This window comes from Panulirus ornatus, chromosome 10 (genome assembly GCF_036320965.1).
Source record: "Panulirus ornatus isolate Po-2019 chromosome 10, ASM3632096v1, whole genome shotgun sequence".
NCBI classification, from domain to species: domain Eukaryota; kingdom Metazoa; phylum Arthropoda; class Malacostraca; order Decapoda; family Palinuridae; genus Panulirus; species Panulirus ornatus.
The window spans coordinates 221,804-243,633 of NC_092233.1; the positions used below are offsets into that span (position 1 = coordinate 221,804).

At 41.5% G+C, this 21,830-nt stretch overlaps 1 protein-coding gene across 1 annotated transcript in view; it reads left to right on the forward strand.

The window, feature by feature from the left end:
* Nucleotides 1–21,830, forward strand: part of Prp19 (pre-mRNA processing factor 19) — a 241,755-nt gene that overhangs the window by 130,613 nt on the left and 89,312 nt on the right. The window contains exon 8 of the mRNA XM_071665386.1: nucleotides 10,193–10,360. Within this exon, the coding sequence (XP_071521487.1) occupies nucleotides 10,193–10,360 (168 nt within the window). The remainder of the gene's footprint in view (nucleotides 1–10,192; nucleotides 10,361–21,830) is intronic.

The window sequence follows — 21,830 nt, forward strand, 5'->3', positions numbered from 1 at the left end:
GTATGTAAGTAGGAGAGATGGCCAGAGAGCGTTGTTGTATTACGTGTTAATTGATAGGCGCGCAAAAGAGACTTTTGGATGTTCATGTGCTGAGAGGTGCAACAGGAGGGATGTCTGATCATTATATTGTGGAGGCGAAGGTGAAGATTTGTAGAGGTTTTCAGAAAAGAAGAGGGAATGTTGAGGTGAAGAGAGTGGTGAGAGTAAGTGAGCTTGGGAAGGAGACTTGTGTGAGGAAGTACCAGGAGACACTTGAGTACAGAATGGAAAAAGGTGAGAACAAAGGAGGTAAGGGGAGTGGGGGAGGAATGGGATGCATTTAGGGAAGCATTGATGGCTTGTGCAAAAGATGCTTGTGGCATGAGAAGCGTGGGAGGTGGACAGATTAGAAAGGGTAGTGAGTGGTGGGATGAAGAAGTAAGATTATTAATGAAAGAGAAGAGAGAGGCATTTGGACGATTTTTGCAGGGAACTAATGCAAATGAGTGGGAGATGTATAAAAGAAAGAGGCAAGAGGTGAAAAAGAGGGCAAATGAGAGTTGGGGTGAGAGAGTATCATTCAGTTTTAGGGAGAATAAAAAGATGTTTTGGAAGGAGTTAAATAAAGTGTGTAAGACAAGGGAACAAATGGGAACTTCAGTAAAGGGGGCTAATGGGGAGGTGATAACAAGTAGTGGTGATGTGAGAAGGAGGTGGAGTGAGTATTTTGAAGTTTTGTTGAATGTGTTTGATGATAGAGTGGCAGATATAGGGTGTTTTGGTCAAGGTGATGTGCAAAGTGATTTGGTAAACAGCGAAGAGGTAGTAAAAGCTTTGCGGAAGATGAAAGCCGATAATGCAGCGGGTTTGGATGGTATTGCAGTGGAATTTATAAAAAAAAAGGCGATGACTGTTTTGTTGACTGGTTGGTAAGGTTATTTAATATATGTATGATTCATGGTGAGGTGCCTGAGGATTGGAGGAATGCTTGCATAGTGCCATTTTACAAAGGCAAAGGGGATAAAGGTGAGTGCTCAAATTACTGAGGTATAAGTTTGTTAAGTAATCCTGGTAAATTATATGGGAGGGTATTGATTGAGAGGGTGGAGGCATGTACAGAACATCAGATTGGGGAAGAGCAGTGTCTTTCAGAAGTGGTAGAAGATGTGTGGATCAGGTGTTTGCTTTGAGGAATATATGTGAGAAATACTTAGAAATGTATGTAGCATTTATGGACCGGGAGAAAGCATATGATAAGAGTTGATAGAGATGCTCTGTGGAAGGTATTAAGAATATATGGTGTGGGAGGCAAGTTGTTACAAGCAGTGAAAAGTTTTTATCGAGGATGTAAGGCATGTGTAGGAAGGGAGGAAAGTGATTGGTTCTCAGTGAATGTAGGTTTGCGGCAGGGGTGTGTGATGTCTCCATGGTTGTTTAATTTGTTTATGGATGGGGTTGTTAGGGAGGTGAATGCAAGAGTTTTGGAAAGAGAGGCAAGTATGCAGTCTCTTGGGGATGAGAGAGCTTGAGAAGTGAGTCAGTTGTTGTTCGCTGATGATACAGCGCTGGTGGCTGATTCATGTGAGAAACTGCAGAAGCTGGTGACTGAGTTTGGTAAAGTGTGTGAAAGAAGAAAGTTGAGAGTAAATGTGAATAAGAACAAGGTTATTAGGTACAGTAGGGTTGAGGGTCAAGTCAATTGAGAGGTAAGTTTGAAGGAGAAAAACTGGAGGAAGTGAAGTGTTTTAGATATCTGGGAGTGGATTTGGCAGCGGATGGAACCATGGAAGCGGAAGTGAATCATAGGATGGGGGAGGGGGCGAAAATTCTGGGAGCCTTGAAGAATGTGTGGAAGTCGAGAACATTATCTCAGAAAGCAAAAATGGATATGTTTGAAGGAATAGTGGTTCCAACAATATTGTATGGTTGCGAGGTGTGGGCTATGGATAGTGTTGTCCACAGGAGGGTGGATGTGCTGGAAATGAGATGTTTGAGGACAATATGTGGTGTGAGGTGGTTTGATCGAGTAAGTAATGTAAGGTTAAGAGAGATGTGTGGTAATAAAAAGAGTGTGGTTGAGAGAGCAGAAGAGGGTGTTTTGAAATGGTTTGGTCACCACATCGTTTGAATTCACTCTATTCCTTGCACACCTTTCACCCTCCTGCAAGTTCAGGCCCCGATCACTGAAAATCTTTTTCACTCCATCTTTCCACCTCCAATTTGGTCTCCCACTTCTCCTCATTCCCTCCACCTCTGACACATATATCCTCTTTGTCAATCTTTCCTTACTCATTCTCTCCATGTGACCAAACCATTTCAAAACACCCTCTTCTGCTCTCTCAACCACACTCTTTTTATTACCACACATCTCTCTTACCCTTTCATTACTTAATCAAACTACCTCACACCACATACTGGCCTCAAACATCTCATTTCCAGCACATCCACTGTCCTCCCCACAACTCTATCTATAGCCCACGCCTTGCAACCATATAACATTGTCGGAACCACTATTCCTTCAAACATACCCATTTTTGCTTTCCGAGATAATGTTCTCGACCCACACATTTTTCAACGCTCCCAGAACTTTCGCCCCCTCCCCCACCCTATGACTCACTTCCACTTCCATGGTTCCATCCGCTGCCAAATCCACTCCCAGATATCTAAAACACTTCACTTCCTCCAGTTTTTCTCCATTCAAATGTCCCTCCCAGTTGACTTGTCCCTCAACCTTACTTTACCTAAAAACCTTGCTCTTATTCACATTTACTCTCAGCTTCCTTCTTTCACACTCTTTACCAAACTCAGTCACCAGTTTCTGCAGTTTCTCACCCTAACCAGCCACCAGCGCTGTATCATTAGCGAACAACAACTGGCTCACTTCCCAAGCTCTCTCATCCACAACAGACTGCATACTTGCCCCTCTCTCCAAAACTCTTGCATTTACCTCCCAAACAACCCCATCCATAAACAAATTAAACAACCATGGAGACATCACACACCCCTTCCGCAAACCGACATTCACTGAGAACCAATCACTTTCCTGCCTTTCTACTCGTACACATGCCTTACATCCTCGATAAAAACCTTTCACTGCTTGTAACAACTTGCCTCCCACACCATATATTCTTAATACCTTCCACAGAGCATCTCTATCAACTCTATCATATGCCTTCTCCAGATCCATAAATGCTACATACAAATCCATTTGCTTTTCTAAGTATATCTCACATACATTCTTCAAAGCAAACTCCTGATCCACACATCCTCTACCACTTCTGAAACCACACTGTTCTTCCCCAATCTAATGCTCTGTACATGCCTTCACCCTCTCAATCAATACCCTCCCATATAATTTCTCAGGAATACTCAACAAACTTATACCTCTGTAATTTGAGCACTCACCTTTATCCCCTTTGCCTTTGTACAGTGGCACTGTGCAAGCAGTTTGCCAATCCTCAGGCACCTCACCATGAGTCATACATTGAATAACCCTACCAACCAGTCAACAATAGAGTCACCCCCTTTTTTAATAAATTCCACTCCAGTACCATCCAAACCTGCTGCCTTGCTGGCTTTCATCTTCTGCAAAGCTTTTACTACCTCTTCTCTGTTTACCAAATCATTCTCCCTAACCCTTTCACTTTGCACAACACCTCGACCAAAGCACCCTATATCTGCTACTCTATCATCAAAGACACTCAACAAACCTTCAAATACTCACTCCATCTCCTTCTCACATCACCACTACTTGTTATCACCTCCCCATTAACCCCCTTCACTGATGTTCCCACTTGTTCCCTTGTCTTACGCACTTTATCTACCTCCTTCCAAAACATCTTTTTATCCTCCCTAAAATTTAATGATACTCTCTCACCCCAACTCTCATTTGCCCTCTTTTTCACTTCTTGCACCTTTCTCTTGACCTCCTGCCTCTTTCTTTTATACATTTCCCAGTCATTTGCATTATTTCCCTGCAAAAATCGTCCAAATGCCTCTCTCTTCTCTTTCACTAATAATCTTACTTCTTCATCCCACCACTCACTACCTTTTCTAATCTGCCCACCTCCCATGCTTCTCATGCCACAAGCATCTTTAGTGAAAGCCATCACTGCTTCCCTAAATACATCCCATTCCTCCCCCACTCCCCTTACCTCCTTTGTTCTCACCTTTTTCCTGGTACTTCCTCACACAAGTCTCCTTCCCAAGCTCACTTACTCTCACCACTCTCTTTACCCCAACATTCTGGCTTCTTTTCTGAAAACCTCTACAAATCTTCACCTTCACCTCCACAAGATAATGATCAGACATCCCTCGAGTTGCACCTCTCAGCACATTAACATCCAAAAGTCTCTCTTTCATACGCCTATCAATTAACACATAAACCAATCACGCTCTCTGGCCATCTCTCCTACTTACATATGTTTTTTTTTTTTTTTTTTTTTTTAGACTTTGTCGCTGTCTCCCGCGTTTGCGAGGTAGCGCAAGGAAACAGACGAAAGAAATGGCCCAACCCCCCCCATACACATGTACATACACACGTCCACACACGGAAATATACATACCTACACAGCTTTCCATGGTTTACCCCGGACGCTTCACATGCCTTGATTCAATCCACTGACAGCACGTCAACCCCTGTATACCACATCGCTCTAATTCACTCTATTCCTTGCCCTCCTTTCACCCTCCTGCATGTTCAGGCCTCGATCACACAAAATCCTTTTCACTCCATCTTTCCACCTCCAATTTGGTCTCCCTCTTCTCCTCGTTCCCTCCACCTCCGACACATATATCCTCTTGGTCAATCTTTCCTCACTCATTCTCTCCATGTGCCCAAACCATTTCAAAACACCCTCTTCTGCTCTCTCAACCACGCTCTTTTTATTTCCACACATCTCTCTTACCCTTACGTTACTTACTCGATCAAACCACCTCACACCACACATTGTCCTCAAACATCTCATTTCCAGCACATCCATCCTCCTGCGCACAACTCTATCCATAGCCCACGCCTCGCAACCATACAACATTGTTGGAACTACTATTCCTTCAAACATACCCATTTTTGCTTTCCGGGATAATGTTCTCGACTTCCACACATTTTTCAAGGCTCCCAAAATTTTCGCCCCCTCCCCCACCCTATGATCCACTTCCGCTTCCATGGTTCCATCCGCTGACAGATCCACTCCCAGATATCTAAAACACTTCACTTCCTCCAGTTTTTCACCATTCAAACTCACCTCCCAATTGACTTGACCCTCAACCCTACTGTACCTAATAACCTTGCTCTTATTCACATTTACTCTTAACTTTCTTCTTCCACACACTTTACCAAACTCCGTCACCAGCTTCTGCAGTTTCTCACATGAATCCGCCACCAGCGCTGTATCATCAGCGAACAACAACTGACTCACTTCCCAAGCTCTCTCATCCCCAACAGACTTCATACTTGCCCCTCTTTCCAAGACTCTTGCATTTACCTCCCTAACAACCCCATCCATAAACAAATTAAACAACCATGGAGACATCACACACCCCTGCCGCAAACCTACATTCACTGAGAACCAATCACTTTCCTCTCTTCCTACACGTACACATGCCTTACATCCTCGATAAAAACTTTTCACTGCTTCTAACAACTTGCCTCCCACATCATATATTCTTAATACCTTCCACAGAGCATCTCTATCAACTCTATCATATGCCTTCTCCAGATCCATAAATGCTACATACAAATCCATTTGCTTTTCTAAGTATTTCTCACATACATTCTTCAAAGCAAACACCTGATCCACACATCCTCTACCACTTCTGAAACCACACTGCTCTTCCCCAATCTGATGCTCTGTACATGCCTTCACCCTGTCAATCAATACCCTCCCATATAATTTACCAGGAATACTCAACAAACTTATACCTCTGTAATTTGAGCACTCACTCTTATCCCCTTTGCCTTTGTACAATGGCACTATGCACGCATTCCGCCAATCCTCAGGCACCTCACCATGAGTCATACATACATTAAATAACCTTACCAACCAGTCAACAATACAGTCACCCCCTTTTTTAATAAATTCCACTGCAATACCATCCAAACCTGCTGCCTTGCCGGCTTTCATCTTCCGCAAAGCTTTTACTACCTCTTCTCTGTTTACCAAATCATTTTCCCTAACCCTCTCACTTTGCACACCACCTCGACCCAAACACCCTATATCTGCCACTCTGTCATCAGACACATTCAACAAACCTTCAAAATACTTATTCCATCTCCTTCTCACATCACCACTACTTGTTATCACCTCCCCATTTACGCCCTTCACTGAAGTTCCCATTTGCTCCCTTGTCTTACGCACCCTATTTACCTCCTTCCAGAACATCTTTTTATTCTCCCTAAAATTTACTGATAGTCTCTCACCCCAACTCTCATTTGCCCTTTTTTTCACCTCTTGCACCTTTCTCTTGACCTCCTGTCTCTTTCTTTTATACTTCTCCCACTCAATTGCATTTTTTCCCTGCAAAAATCGTCCAAATGCCTCTCTCTTCTCTTTCACTAATACTCTTACTTCTTCATCCCACCACTCACTACCCTTTCTAAACAGCCCACCTCCCACTCTTCTCATGCCACAAGCATCTTTTGCGCAATCCATCACTGATTCCCTAAATACATCCCATTCCTCCCCCACTCCCCTTACTTCCATTGTTCTCACCTTTTTCCATTCTGTACACAGTCTCTCCTGATACTTCTTCACACAGGTCTCCTTCCCAAGCTCACTTACTCTCAGCACCTTCTTCACCCCAACATTCACTCTTCTTTTCTGAAAACCCATACTAATCTTCACCTTAGCCTCCACAAGATAATGATCAGACATCCCTCCAGTTGCACCTCTCAGCACATTGACATCCAAAAGTCTCTCTTTCGCACGCCTGTCAATTAACACGTAATCCAATAACGCTCTCTGGCCATCTCTCCTACTTACATAAGTATACTTATGTATATCTCGCTTTTTAAACCAGGTATTCCCAATCATCAGTCCTTTTTCAGCACATAAATCTACAAGCTCTTCACCATTTCCATTTACAACACTGAACACCCCATGCATACCAATTATTCCCTCCACTGCCACATTACTCACCTTTGCATTCAAATCACCCATCACTATAACCCGGTCTCGTGCATCAAAACCGCTAACACACTCATTTAGCTGCTCCCAAAACACTTGCCTCTCATGATCTTTCTTCTCATGCCCAGGTGCATATGCACCAATAATCACCCACCTCTCTCCATCAACTTTCAATTTCACCCATATTAATCGAGAATTTACTTTCTTACATTCTATCACATACTCCCACAACTCCTGTTTCAGGAGTATTGCTACTCCTTCCCTTGCTCTTGTCCTCTCACTACCCCTGACTTCACTCCCCAGACATTTCCAAACCACTCTTCCCCTTTACCCTTGAGCTTCGTTTCACTCAGAGCCAAAACATCCAGGTTCCTTTCCTCAAACATACTACCTATCTCTCCTTTTTTCACATCTTGGTTACATCCACACACATTTAGGCACCCCACTCTGAGCCTTCGAGGAGGATGAGCACTCCCCGCGTGACTCCTTCTTCTGTTTCCCATTACATATGTATACTTATGTATATCTCTCTCTTTTTAAACCAGGTATTCCCAATCATCAGTCCTTTTTCAGCACACGAATCTACAAGCTCTTCACCATTTCCATTTACAACACTGAACACCCCATGTACACCAATTATTCCCTCAAGTGCCACATTACTCACCTTTGCATTCAAATCACCCATCACTATAACCCGGTTACATGCATCAAATCTACTATCACACTCACTCAGCTGCTCCAAAACACTTGCCTCTCATGATCTTTCTTCTCATGCCCAGGTGCATATGCACCAATAATCACCCATCTATCTCCATCCACTTTCAGTTTTACCCATATCAATCTAGAGTTTACTTTCTTACACTCTATCACATACTCCCACCACTCCTGTTTCAGGAGTAGCGGTACTCCTTCCGTTGCTCTTGTCCTCTCACCAACTCCTGACTTCACTCCCAAGACATTCCCAAACCACTCCTCCCCTTTACCCTTTAGCTTTGTTTCACTCGCAGCCAGAACATCTAGGTTCCTTTCCTGAAACATACTACCTATCTCTTTTTTTTTTTCTCATCTTGGTTACATCCATACACATTTAGACACCCCAATCTGAGCCTTCGAGGAGGATGAGCACTGTCCGCATGACTCCTTCTTCTGTTTCCCCTTTTAGAAAGTTAAAATACAGGGAGGGGAGGGTTTTATATCCCCCGCTCCCTTTCCCTTTGGTTGCCTTCTACGACACATGAGGAATGTGTGGGAAGTATTCTTTCTCCCGTTATATGTGTGTGTGTGTGTGTGTGTGTGTATGAATCTTCCTTTATTTTCTGTAGTGAATCAGTTATCTCTCTTCTGCTCTTTTTGTTTTTGTTATATTCCCCCCATTTCTGTACAAATGCAGGCCCTGTAAGCCATACTCTCTGAGGGAGGTTGCTCACAATTATTTTTCTCTCTATTTGTTCATTTCACATATTTTATTCCCTAATGGTTATTCAAAACAATTTATTTATTGTATCTGTTCTCCTGATGGCTTCTTGTTTATGATTATCTAAGAAAGATACGTACCTATTGTAGCTACCAATCACATGATCGTGCTGCTTGCCTTGGAGTTAATGACATGTCCAGGGTAGAATGTTACTTGAGGACCTCAGTGTTTGTTTCAAAGCACACTGAATGTTTTACGATTAATTATCTGCTTCTTGTACATTTATTTTTATATATTATTCTTTGTCGCTGTCTCCCGCGTTAGCGAGGTAGTGCAAGGAAATACACGAAAAAAAGGACAAACCTACCCACATACACATGTATATACATACATGTCCACACCCGCACATATACATACCTATACATTTCAACGTATACATATATATACATACACAGACATATACATATATACACATGTACATAATTCATACTTGCTGCCTTTGTTCATTCCCATTGCCACCCCGCCACACATGAAATGACAACCCCCTCCCCCCACATGCGCGCAAGGTAGCGCTAGGAAAAGAAAACAAAGGCCACATTCGTTCACACTCAGTCTCTAGCTGTCATGTATAATGCACTGAAACCACGGCTCCCTTTCCCCATCCAGGCCCCACCGAACTTTCCATGGTTTACCCCAGATGCTTCACATGCCCTAGTTCAATCCATTGACAGCACGTCAACCCCGGTATACCACATCATTCCAGTTCACTCTCTTCCATGCATGCCTTTCACCCTCCTGCATGTTCAGGCCCCGATCGCACAAAATCTTTTTCACTCCATCCTTCCTCCTCCAGTTTGGTCTCCCACTTCTCCATGTTCCCTCCACCTCTGACACATATATCCTCTTTGTCAATCTTTCCTCACTCGTTTTCTCCATGTGACCAAACCATTTCAAAACACCTCCTTCTGCTCTCTTGTACATATTTTCAATATATCTTTCATTATTTGTCTTGAAAGCATTATTTTACAAATGTCATAAGTTCAAGTTTCTGGTATAATCGTTTTATAATCCATCAATTTACTTCACTTCATAATTTTTCCTCTAGGTCTGCTATATGCAATTGCTGAAATAATTTTAGTTGACACTTGAAATTTTAAAAAAATTTTCTTAGTCAAATTCTCTTGGAGAAAACTGAGAAAAAAATTAAAGTGAACGAAGCTTTAGGGTATTGGAGCATGAATATTCAGGAGGAAGAGAGGTGTTTTTGGGGTACACTGAACAAGGTTGTTTTACTATATATAAGGCAACATGCTTTCAGTGGGTTGAATTAGAGCAAATGAAGTAGTCAAGAAACTGTGGATTGGTCTGTGGGGTTTGGCTGTGAACAGTAGGAGCTGTTTTTTATTTTGTTGTACATAACATCAAGAGAGTGGATTGTTTGCAAATGAAGCAATTTTTCATTTGTTCTTGATGCTATCTTACTAAGTTATGAAATGTGGTTAAGTATAAGAAATTCAAAAAGTGAAGAAAGTACCTTTGAAAGTGACTGAGTTAAAAGTTGAAATTATGTGCTTAAATGTTTTTTTTTATCATCTTTACAGAAACTGTGGTGATTTGGTTAAAATTCACCCCATTGAATGTTTTGTTTAGGTGCTTAAAGGGCTTGTTTCCTCAGATCCGTGTTTGGAATGTGGGCACTTCTCAGACGTTACAGCTAATTCGTGCTCATGATGGACCTGTCACTGGATTATCTCTTCATGCTACTGGTGACTACCTTCTTTCAGCATCCCGTGATCATAACTGGGCATTTTCAGATATACGAAGTGGCCGTGTGTTGTGCAAGGTAAGACTGTACCACTTGAATTTGGTCATTTATAGCATACTTATTGTCTCTTTTCTTCCCACTTCTTGCTGTATCACAAATTTTAAGAGCAGGGCACTAGCAAGGTTATACAGAGCCATATCACGGGAGAGAAATTGAAAAGAGGATAACAATCATTTTAGAAAATGGAAATTGGATAAGTACCTCGTTCATGCATGGCATGTCACCAGATCATCTTGAACATGAAATGATATGAGGATTTTACAGTGTATTATTTTCAGAAAAAGTTGCCACGGCATGCTTAGATCATTTTCATGACTGGCTTTTTTACTTATTTATTTTTTTATTTTCATTTTGCTTTGTCACTGTCTCCCGCATTAGTGAGGTAGCGCAAAGAACAGACGAAAGAATGGCCCAACCCACGCACATACACATGTATATACATACACGTCCGCACGCAAATATACATACCTATACATCTCAACATATACATAATATATACACACAGACATATATATACTTTTTTTTTTTTTGCTTTGTCGCTGTCTCCCGCATTTGCGAGGTAGCGCAAGGAAACAGACGAAAGAAATGGCCCAACCCACCCCCATACACATGTATATACATACGTCCACACACGCAAATATACATACCTACACAGCTTTCCATGGTTTACCCCAGACGCTTCACATGCCGTGATTCAATCCACTGACAGCACATCAACCCGGGTATACCACATCGATCCAATTCACTCTATTCCTTGCCCTCCTTTCACCCTCCTGCATGTTCAGGCCCCGATCACACAAAATCTTTTTCACTCCATCTTTCCACCTCCAATTTGGTCTCCCACTTCTCCTTGTTCCCTCCACCTCCGACACATATATCCTCTTGGTCAATCTTTCCTCACTCATTCTCTCCATGTGCCCAAACCATTTCAAAACACCCTCTTCTGCTCTCTCAACCACGCTCTTTTTATTTCCACACATCTCTCTTACCCTTACGTTACTTACTCGATCAAACCACTTCACACCACACATTGTCCTCAAACATCTCATTTCCAGCACATCCATCCTCCTGCGCACAACTCTATCCATAGCCCACGCCTCGCAACCATACAACATTGTTGGAACCACTATTCCTTCAAACATACCCATTTTTGCTTTCCGAGATAATGTTCTCGACTTCCACACATTCTTCAAGGCTCCCAGGATTTTCACCCCCCTCCCCCACCCTATGATCCACTTCCGCTTCCATAGTTCCATCCGCTGCCAGATCCACTCCCAGATATCTAAAACACTTTACTTCCTCCAGTTTTTCTCCATTCAAACTTAACTCCCAATTGACTTGACCCTCAACCCTACTGTACCTAATAACCTTGCTCTTATTCACATTTACTCTTAACTTTCTTCTTTCACACACTTTACCAAACTCAGTCATCAGCTTCTGCAGTTTCTCACATGAATCAGCCACCAGCACTGTATCATCAGCAAACAACAACTGACTCACTTCCCAAGCTCTCTCATCCACAACAGACTTCATACTTGCCCCTCTTTCCAAAACTCTTGCATTTACCTCCCTAACAACCCCATCCATAAACAAATTAAACAACCATGGAGACATCACACATCCCTGCCGCAAACCTACATTCACTGAGAACCAATCACTTTCCTCTCTTCCTACACGTACACATGCCTTACATCCTCGATAAAAACTTTTCACTGCTTCTAACAACTTGCCTCCCACACCATATATTCTTAATACCTTCTACAGAGCATCTCTATCAACTCTATCATATGCCTTCTCCAGATCCATAAATGCTACATACAAATCCATTTGCTTTTCTAAGTATTTCTCACATACATTCTTCAAAGCAAACACCTGATCCACACATCCTCTACCACTTCTGAAACCACACTGCTCTTCCCCAATCTGATGCTCTGTACATGCCTTCACCCTGTCAATCAATACCCTCCCATATAATTTACTAGGAATACTCAACAAACTTATACCTCTGTAATTTGAGCACTCACTCTTATCCCCTTTGCCTTTGTACAATGGCGCTATGCACGCATTCTGCCAATCCTCAGGCACCTCACCATGAGTCATACATATATTAAATAACCTTACCAACCAGTCAATAATACAGTCACCCCCTGTACACTTGTACATAATTCATACTGTCTGCCTTTATTCATTCCCATCACCACCCCGCCACACATGAAATAACAACCCCCCCTCCCCTCATGTGTGTGAGGTAACGCTAGGAAAAGACAACAAAGGCCACATTCGTTCACACTCAGTCTCTAGCTGTCATGTAATAATGCACCGAAACCACAGCTCCCTTTCCACACCCAGGCCCCACAGAACTTTCCATGGTTTACCCCAGATGCTTCACATGCCCTGGTTCAGTCCATTGACAGCACCTCAACCCCGGTATACCACATCGTTCCAATTCACCCTATTCCTTGCACGCCTTTCACCCTCCTGCATGTTCAAGCCTCAGTCACTCAAAATCTTTTTCACTCCATCTTTCCTCCTCCAATTTGGTCTCCCTCTTTTCCTCGGTCCCTTCACCTCTTGACACATATATCCTCTTGGTTAATCTTTCCTCACTCATTCTCCCCATGTGACCAAACCATTTCAAAACACCCTCTTCTGCTCTCTCAACCACACTCTTTTTATTACCACACATCTCTCTCCCTATTATTACTTACTCGATCAAACCACCTCACACCACATATTGTCCTCAAACATCTCATTTCCAGCACATCCACCCTCCTCCGCACAACTTTATCCATAGCCCACACCTCGCAACCATATAACATTGTTGGAACCACTGTTCCTTCAAACATAGCCATTTATGCTTTCTGAGATAATGTTCTCAACTTCCACACATTCTTCAATGCTCCCAGAACTTTCGCCTCCTCCCCTACCCTATGATTCACTTCTGCTTCCATGGTTCCATCAACTGCCAAATCCACTCCCAGATATCTAAAACACTTCACTTCCTCCAGTTTTTCTCCATTCAAACTTACCTCCCAATTGACTTGTCCCTCAACCCTACTGTACCTAATAACCTTGCTCTTATTCACATTTACTCTCAGCTTTCTTCTTTCACACACTTTACCAAACTCAGTCACCGGCTTCTGTAGTTTCTCACACGAATCAGCCACCAGCACTGTATCATCAGCGAGCAACAACTGACTCACTTCCCAAGCTCTCTCATCTACAAAAGACTGCATACTTGCCCCTCTTTCCAAAACTCTTGCATTCACCTTCCTAACAACCCCATCCATAAACAAATTAAACAACCATGGAGACATCACACACCCCTGCTGCAAACCTACATTCACTGAGAACCAGTCACTTTCCTCTCTTCCTACACATACACATGCCTTACATCCTTGATAAAAACTTTGCTTCTTCTAACAACTTGCCTCCCACACCATATATTCTTAATACCTTCCACAGAGCATCTCTATCAACTCTATCATATGCCTTCTCCAGATCCATAAATGCTACATACAAATCCATTTGCTTTTCTAAGTATTTCTCACATACATTCTTCAAAGCAAACACCTGATCCACACATCCTCTACCACTTCTGAAACCACACTGCTCTTCCCCAGTCTGATCCTCTGTACATGCCTTCACCCTCTCAATCAATACCCTCCCATATAATTTACTAGGAATACTCAACAAACTTATACCTCTGTAATTTGAGACTCACTTTTATCCCCTTTGCCTTTGTACAATGGCACTGTGCAAGCATTTTGCCAATCCTCAGGCACCTCACCATGAGTCATACATACATCAAATAACCTTACCAGCCAGTCAACAATAGAGTCACCCCCTTTTTTAATAAATTCCACTGCAATACCATCCAAACCCGCTACCTTGCCGGCTTTCATCTTCCACAAAGCTTTTACTACCTCTTCTCTGTTTACCAAATCATTTTCCCTAACCCTCTCCCTTTGCACACCACCTCGACCAAAACACCCTATATCTGCCACTCTATCATCAAACACATTCAACGAACCTTCAAAATACTCACTCCATATCCTTCTCACATCACCACTACTTGTTATCACCTCCCTATTTACCCCCTTCACTGATGTTCCCATTTGTTCCCTTGTCTTACGAACTTTATTTACCTCCTTCCAAAACATCTTATTCTCCCTAAAATTGAATGATAATGTCTCACCCCAACTCTCATTTGCCCTCTTTTTCACCTCTTGCAACTTTCTCTTGACCTCCTGCTTCTTTCTTTTATACATCTCCCACTCATTTGCATTATTTCTCTGCAATGATCGTCCAAATGCCTCTCTCTTCTCTTTTACTAATAATCTTACTTCTTCATCCCACCACTCACTACCCTTTCTAATCTGCCCACCTCCCACGCTTCTCATGCCCCAAGCATCTTTTGCGCAAGCCTTCACTGCTTCCCTAAATACATCCCATTCCTCCCCCCACTCCCCTTACCTCCTTTGTTCTCACCTTTTTCCATTCTGTACTCAGTCTCTCCTGGTACTTCCTCACACATGTCTCCTTCCCAAGCTCACTTACTCTCACCACTCTTTTCACCCCAACATTCTCCTTTCTTTTCTGAAAACCTCTACAAATCTTCACCGTCGCCTCCACAAGATAATGATCAGACATCCCTCCCGTTGCACCTCTCAGCACATTAACATCCAAAAGTCTCTCTTTCGCACACCTATCAATTAACATGTAATCCAATAACTTATAAGAACCTAAATCCACTGGAACTGCTTTTTTCACTGGCAGTTTTTCAGTAATGGTGCTGAGTATACTCTTTGAATGAAGAAATAATCAGTGAGGTTAGGAGGTGCTAGCAGTAGAGAGCTCAACAACCGGGTAAAGCTAGAATTCAGTGCCTCAAGAGGATATTCTAGTGCTTTAGAGTATCCAAGTCTCTCTCCACCTTCTCATGGTGACCTCAGTAGTGCACCCATAGGGGTGGAACTGAAGGGGGAGACTGTACCCTCCTCCATCAGGGTAATAATATTAAAAATAGACATGAACTAAGTCTCAGTCCTCTGTTCTGAGCGTTACCTCGCAAATGCGGGAAATGACATGCATGGATGAAAAAATAAAACCCAATCGCAGTACTGTGAATAACTTGAAATTCAGTTAAACATCTGGTGTACAATCGGTTTTTTGCCTCTAGAGAAGGTCCTCTCCTCAAATGGCACATATTCATTGGGAACTAGCATACCCAGTTAAATACTGATGAGAGCAAAATGCATCCCACATGCAGTACTTATGGCCTGTTCTACCAGTCATTTTAGCTAACAATTGAAAGGGGTAAAGTGAGATCCTTGGTGTCTTTTGTTGAAGCAATATATAGAGGAAGGAAGGAATGTCATTTTCAAGTGATCCAATGCTATACTGGAAAGAAGTGTTCCAAACTTTGCATCCACTGAAGAATCTTGTAAGAGAGGTGATTGTGTGTACTATTTCTGCTCCAGAGTGAGTTTACAGCATTGCCAGAAATTTTTTCAATGCTAGCAGAGATCACCTTGATGTCATTTCTTTTACATTCAATGTCCAGCCCCAGAACAATATTCAGTAGATGGGAGACCCATGAGTTATTAGTTTACTGTGAACGAGTGACCATATATTTGCACACAAGGAAAATTTGAAGAAAAGGTTAAAGGAAAACCATTGTTCAAAAATAAAATTCATTTGGTGTTAGTTGACACTAACAATTTACATCCACAAAATGTAAATATTAGGATGAGTTAACTTAGCCAACTCCTGCAGAACACACCGAAATATAATTTGAGCATAAAGGTTTAATTTGTGCTAATTTAATAGTATCAAATCTGGCCTAATATAAACATTAAGAGGATAACTGCATCGTACTCAATAATGTTAACGTAACCCTTGACTGGATTCACCAAGAGTGAATTTTGAAAATGTCTTTTATTCAAAACCTTCAGAACACTAATCTTGGGTTCCCATTATTACACTCTGGATAAAAAAAATTAACAACTACTGTATTTCATTACATTTTCTTAAAAAAGAAAATGTCAAAACAAGTTATTCTGAATAGCTGGTTTTTTTTAATGTACAGTCATATGTTGACCTACAATCTAACTCACCCATCAAAAATTAGTGAGTATATTTTACTATATCTTAGGTATTTGGGTACAAAATAACTTGTCCTGTTTAGAAATATAAAAATTTATGAAACTAGAAGTATTTTCCCTGACCATGAATCACACCATCAATGTCAGATTCATAATTAAAATTGCAGGTTGAGTAAAATAATTTACAATATTAATGGCTATTATCACTACTTGATTTCTAAAAGTTTGAAATCAATATCCATGCATATTGCTGTTCCAAAATTTTCATCAATTGAATAGTTTCAGTTTAAAGCACTGTTATGTTTACATTTTCAAATGTGATTGCTTTAAAATCACCCAACCATCAAGATCAGAGGAAATAATCCTGGAATGTATACATTACTCTGAAACTTTTTTTTTTTTTGAGATATTGAAATTTCCTGAAAAAAAAAATAATTTGAGATCTAAATAGGTACACCTCTGAATGACCATATCTGATGTATAGCCAAGACATTACAAACTTCCTGTCTAAAAATGTATGCACTATGTTGTGCTTAAGGTACATAAGAGGGATAAGAACACTTTTTAAATGCCAGCTTCCATGGTTCCATCCGCTGACAGATCCACTCCCAGATATCTAAAACACTTCACTTCCTCCAGTTTTTCTCCATTCAAACTCACCTCCCAATTGACTTGACCCTCAACCCTACTGTACCTAATAACCTTGCTCTTATTCACATTTACTCTTAACTTTCTTCTTCCACACACTTTACCAAACTCAGTCACCAGCTTCTGCAGTTTCTCACATGAATCCGCCACCAGCGCTGTATCATCAGCGAACAACAACTGACTCACTTCCCAAGCTCTCTCATCCCCAACAGACTTCATACTTGCCCCTCTTTCCAAGACTCTTGCATTTACCTCCCTAACAACCCCATCCATAAACAAATTAAACAACCATGGAGACATCACACACCCCTGCCGCAAACCTACATTCACTGAGAACCAATCACTTTCCTCTCTTCCTACACGTACACACGCCTTACATCCTCGATAAAAACTTTTCACTGCTTCTAACAACTTTCCTCCCACACCATATATTCTTAATACCTTCCACAGAGCATCTCTATCAACAACAATGTTGTATGGTTGCGAGGCGTGGGCTATGGATAGAGTTGTGCGCAGGAGGATGGATGTGCTGGAAATGAGATGTTTGAGGACAGTGTGTGGTGTGAGGTGGTTTGATCGAGTAAGTAACGTAAGGGTAAGAGAGATGTGTGGAAATAAAAAGAGCGTGGTTGAGAGAGCAGAAGAGGGTGTTTTGAAATGGTTTGGGCACATGGAGAGAATGAGTGAGGAAAGATTGACCAAGAGGATATATGTGTCGGAGGTGAAGGGAACGAGGAGAAGAGGAAGACCAAATTGGAGGTGGAAAGATGGAGTGAAAAGGATTTTGTGTGATCGGGGCCTGAACATGCAGGAGGGTGAAAGGAGGGCAAGGAATAGAGTGAATTGGAGCGATGTGGTATACAGGGGTTGACGTGCTGTCAGTGGATTGAATCAAGGCATGTGAAGCGTCCGGGGTAAACCATGGAAAGCTGTGTAGGTATGTATATTTGCGTGTGTGGACGTGTGTATGTACATGTGTATGGGGGGGGTTGAGCCATTTCTTTCGTCTGTTTCCTTGCGCTACCTCGCAAACGCGGGAGACAGCGACAAAGTATAAAAAAAAAAAAAAAAAATATATATATATATGTATATTATCCCGGGGGATAGGGGATGAAGAATACTTCCCACGTATTCCCTGCGTGTCGTAAAAGGCGACTAAAAGGGAAGGGAGCAGGATGCTGGAAATCCTCCCCTCTCGTTTTTTTTTTTTTTTTTTTTTTTTTCTTTTTCTAATTTTCCAAAAGAAGGAACAGAGGGGGGCCAGGTGAGGATATTCCACAAAGGCCCAGTCCTCTGTTCTTAACGCTACCTCGCTAATGCGGGAAATGGCGGATAGTTTAAAAGAAAGAAAAAGAAAGACATTAACTTAAGCTGTACTGATTTTTTTACAATCTGAGAGCCTTGCTGCCTCTGGGAAACATTGCACTAGAGTTGTCTTCTGCCAGTGGCCTGTCATGGTTGAGGCATCAAAGGCTAAGAGGTAGCACTGGGGTCCACCAGCAGTTAAGGGTAATGGCTCTGGATGTTAATGAGATGACTAGTGAATGTAAAAGGAGGGAGCGTGTGAAGAAATTTAAAAGTTATAGTTTCAGTGTGTTGGGATTGTGAAAATCTGTATCCTTGGGCAGGGTATATGGAGTGAAAGTGGAAATGAATGCAAGTTGTAGAAGGGCATGGAATAAGGAGTGGTATGAATGGAAATGAATGAAAATTATTAGGAAGAGGGAAAGGATGTGCATTTGTGTTATCACCGAGAATGTGGGAGGATGGTACAGAGCATGGCTGGAATGGATCAAGAAAATTATGGGTTAAAGGAAGGACTGAAATTGTGAAGTATGCATGGGTATGTGTATATGCATCTATAAGTATGAACTGTTAGGTCAGGATGAAATGAAGCATTTCTGGAGAAATTTGATTGAATGTACGTGTGGGTTTGAGATGGTTATAATGGGTGTTTTGGGAAAAAGTGTAGTATAGTAAACTGTGTCATAGATATGGGGGGAAGAAAGACTGGAAGAGATGGCAGAAATTAAGTTTTTGTGAGCTATCTTGGGTAAGTTTGGTGTTATGAAAGGAGAGAAAAGGGAGAGAGTGGTACAGGGTAGATGAGTTATTCATTGGGTCATTTAATGGAATAATGATGGGTAGAAGTGTAAGCATGCAATGGATGAAATTGGCAAGATAGTTGGTAAATGGGGAGTGCCTGTAGTAAATAAGAATGGAAGTTATGTTGTAGATGTTAGTGCTGAGATGGGGTATATTCCTTGCAGACTTCTTTTTTTAGCTCATGATGATCCATAGATATACGTGGATTGAAATGATGTAAGAGAACAAAAAGGTTTAATTGGCTGTGTGGCAGTGGATGAAAGGTTGTGCTGAATTTCTAGAGTTGTAAGAGGATTCTATGAAGGTTCTAACCATTTTGCACTTATTGTGGAGGTAGAGAATTGGAGGTAAGGCTCTACGAAAAATGGAGAGGTAAAATTGTTGGCAAGGGAGAAAATGAATCAGAAAGAGTGCAAGTAGTATGAAAGAAGGGGTATGGGTGCAGTTAGTTTAGATGAAAGTGCAGTAAATGTAGGGATGTGTGATTGAGGTATTTCAAATATTTAGAGAAAGACTGTAGAATTAATAGATGGGTACAAATTTATGAGGTATGAAAATAAAATGGGAAAAGCATGGTTGGTGAATGAGATTGGAAATGCTGTGGAAGAGATGAAAAAGGCATATGGTAGGTTGTTTGAAAGAATTGTACCAGTGTAAGATTAACAAAGAAGGAAAGAGTATAGGAGGAAAGGAAAGAAAGAATAGTTGAAGATTTTTGGAAGAAAATTGAATGAGAAATTTAGGTAAACTAAGGAATTGGATGGAGGTTGAAAAAAAAAAAAAGAGGAGGATGTAAGGGTGGAATTGTAAATGTGAGAAGTAAGGAAGAGTTGCTCAATCAAAAGGAGGAAGTGAAAGGAAGATGGAAAAACTATTTTGAAGAACTGATGAATGTGGGAGGTGAGAGAGCAGTAGTGCATGCTTGGATATGGAGGGTGGAAGGAAAAGGATAGAAGTGCAGAGACCTATAGCAAGAAGAGGGGTAAAAAGGTCAATAATAAGGTTGAAGTTAGGAAAAACACCTGGTGTGGATGGGATTATGGTTGAATATTGAAGTATGGAGAAAGTGTGATATAATGGATGCACTTGAGATGTAATTTAGCATGGAAGTAGAAAGTTGTGCTAGAGGATTGGGTGAAAGCTATTAGTGTTCCTTTATTCAAGGGAAAAGGTGCTAAGGTTGTATATATCAATTTCGGGGAATAAGTTTAAGTATACTAGGAGTATGCAAGAGTGTTAATCAATAGAATGATAGAAGTAACTTAATGCAGAATGAGTGAGGGGCAAGGGGGTTTTAGGAAAGGTAGGGGATGTGTGGATCAAGATTTTTCAGAGAATGACTTTGGAAAAGTATCTAGCATAAGGTAAGAGGGTGTATGTTGCTTTTAAGGATCTGGAGAAAGCATATGGCTAGAGTCCAGTGGAATGTTTTTTTGGTATGTGTTAAGGATATATAATGTAGGGGGACATCTGTTGGTTGGTGTAAAACCATTCTGTAGATTAGCAGATGCATATTTAAGAATGGATAGAGTTAAAAAAAAAATTTCACTGTACATGTGGGTGTGAGACAGGGATATGTGATGTTGCCATGGATGGAGTGTTAAGAGAGATGAAAACAAAACTAGGGACAGAAAGTGCAGAGATGGTGTGTAGTGGTGAGTTATGGTTGCTAGTGACAAGCTTAGGTGAGTATTTCACTGTGTCCCATAATAGCAGAATGAAGGGTAGAGATGTAAGTATAGGGTAAAGAAAGGATTAAGGGACAGCATATTCCTTCTGACCTTGGCCTATGTAACCAAAACATGGACATGGAATGAGTCACAGGTCAAGAATCCAGGTTGTGGAAATGAGAGGAGCATGTGGTGTGACTAGATGCAATGAAGAAAGAAATGAAGGGTTTGTGGTGGTGTATGAGACACTTGGTATGGCAGGGAGTCAAAAGGGAATAAATTGTGAGGAGGTAAAGTTAATTAAACATAATACTTTGAGGTGGTTTAGGCATGCAGAAAGAATGCAAGATGGGAATTTTACAAGAAGAGTGTGTAACAGTATGATTAAAGGGCTTGGTATGTGAGGAAGATCACCTTTGACATGAAATAAAGTGGAATAGAACTGGAGAGAGAGAAATGGTTATCCCTGGGGATAGGGGATTAAGAATACTTCCCACGTATTCCCTGCGTGTCGTAGAAGGCGACTAAAAGGGGAGGGAGTGGGGGGGCTGGAAATCCTCTCCTCTCGTTTTTTTTTTTTTTTTTTTTAATTTTCCAAAAGAAGGAACAGAGGGGGCCAGGTGAGGATATTCCAAAAAAGGCCCAGTCCTCTGTTCTTAATGCTACCTCATTAACGCGGGAAATGGCGAATAGTTTAAAAAAAAAAAAAAAAAAAAGAACTGGAGAGAGAGAAATGGTGTAAGAATGCATGGAATGGTGTATGTTATGGAGGCATGTAAGGACAGGGTTAAGTTGAGACTCTTTTGCTGTGGCTACACTTGGGAACTTATTGTATTTCTTTTCCCTGTGATAAGTGGAGAAACATACTTCCCACATATTCCCTACGTGTTGTAAAACGAGAGGAAGTGGGGGCAGAAAATCCTCCCCCCCAAGTTTTGCTTATCCAAAAGAAGGAGC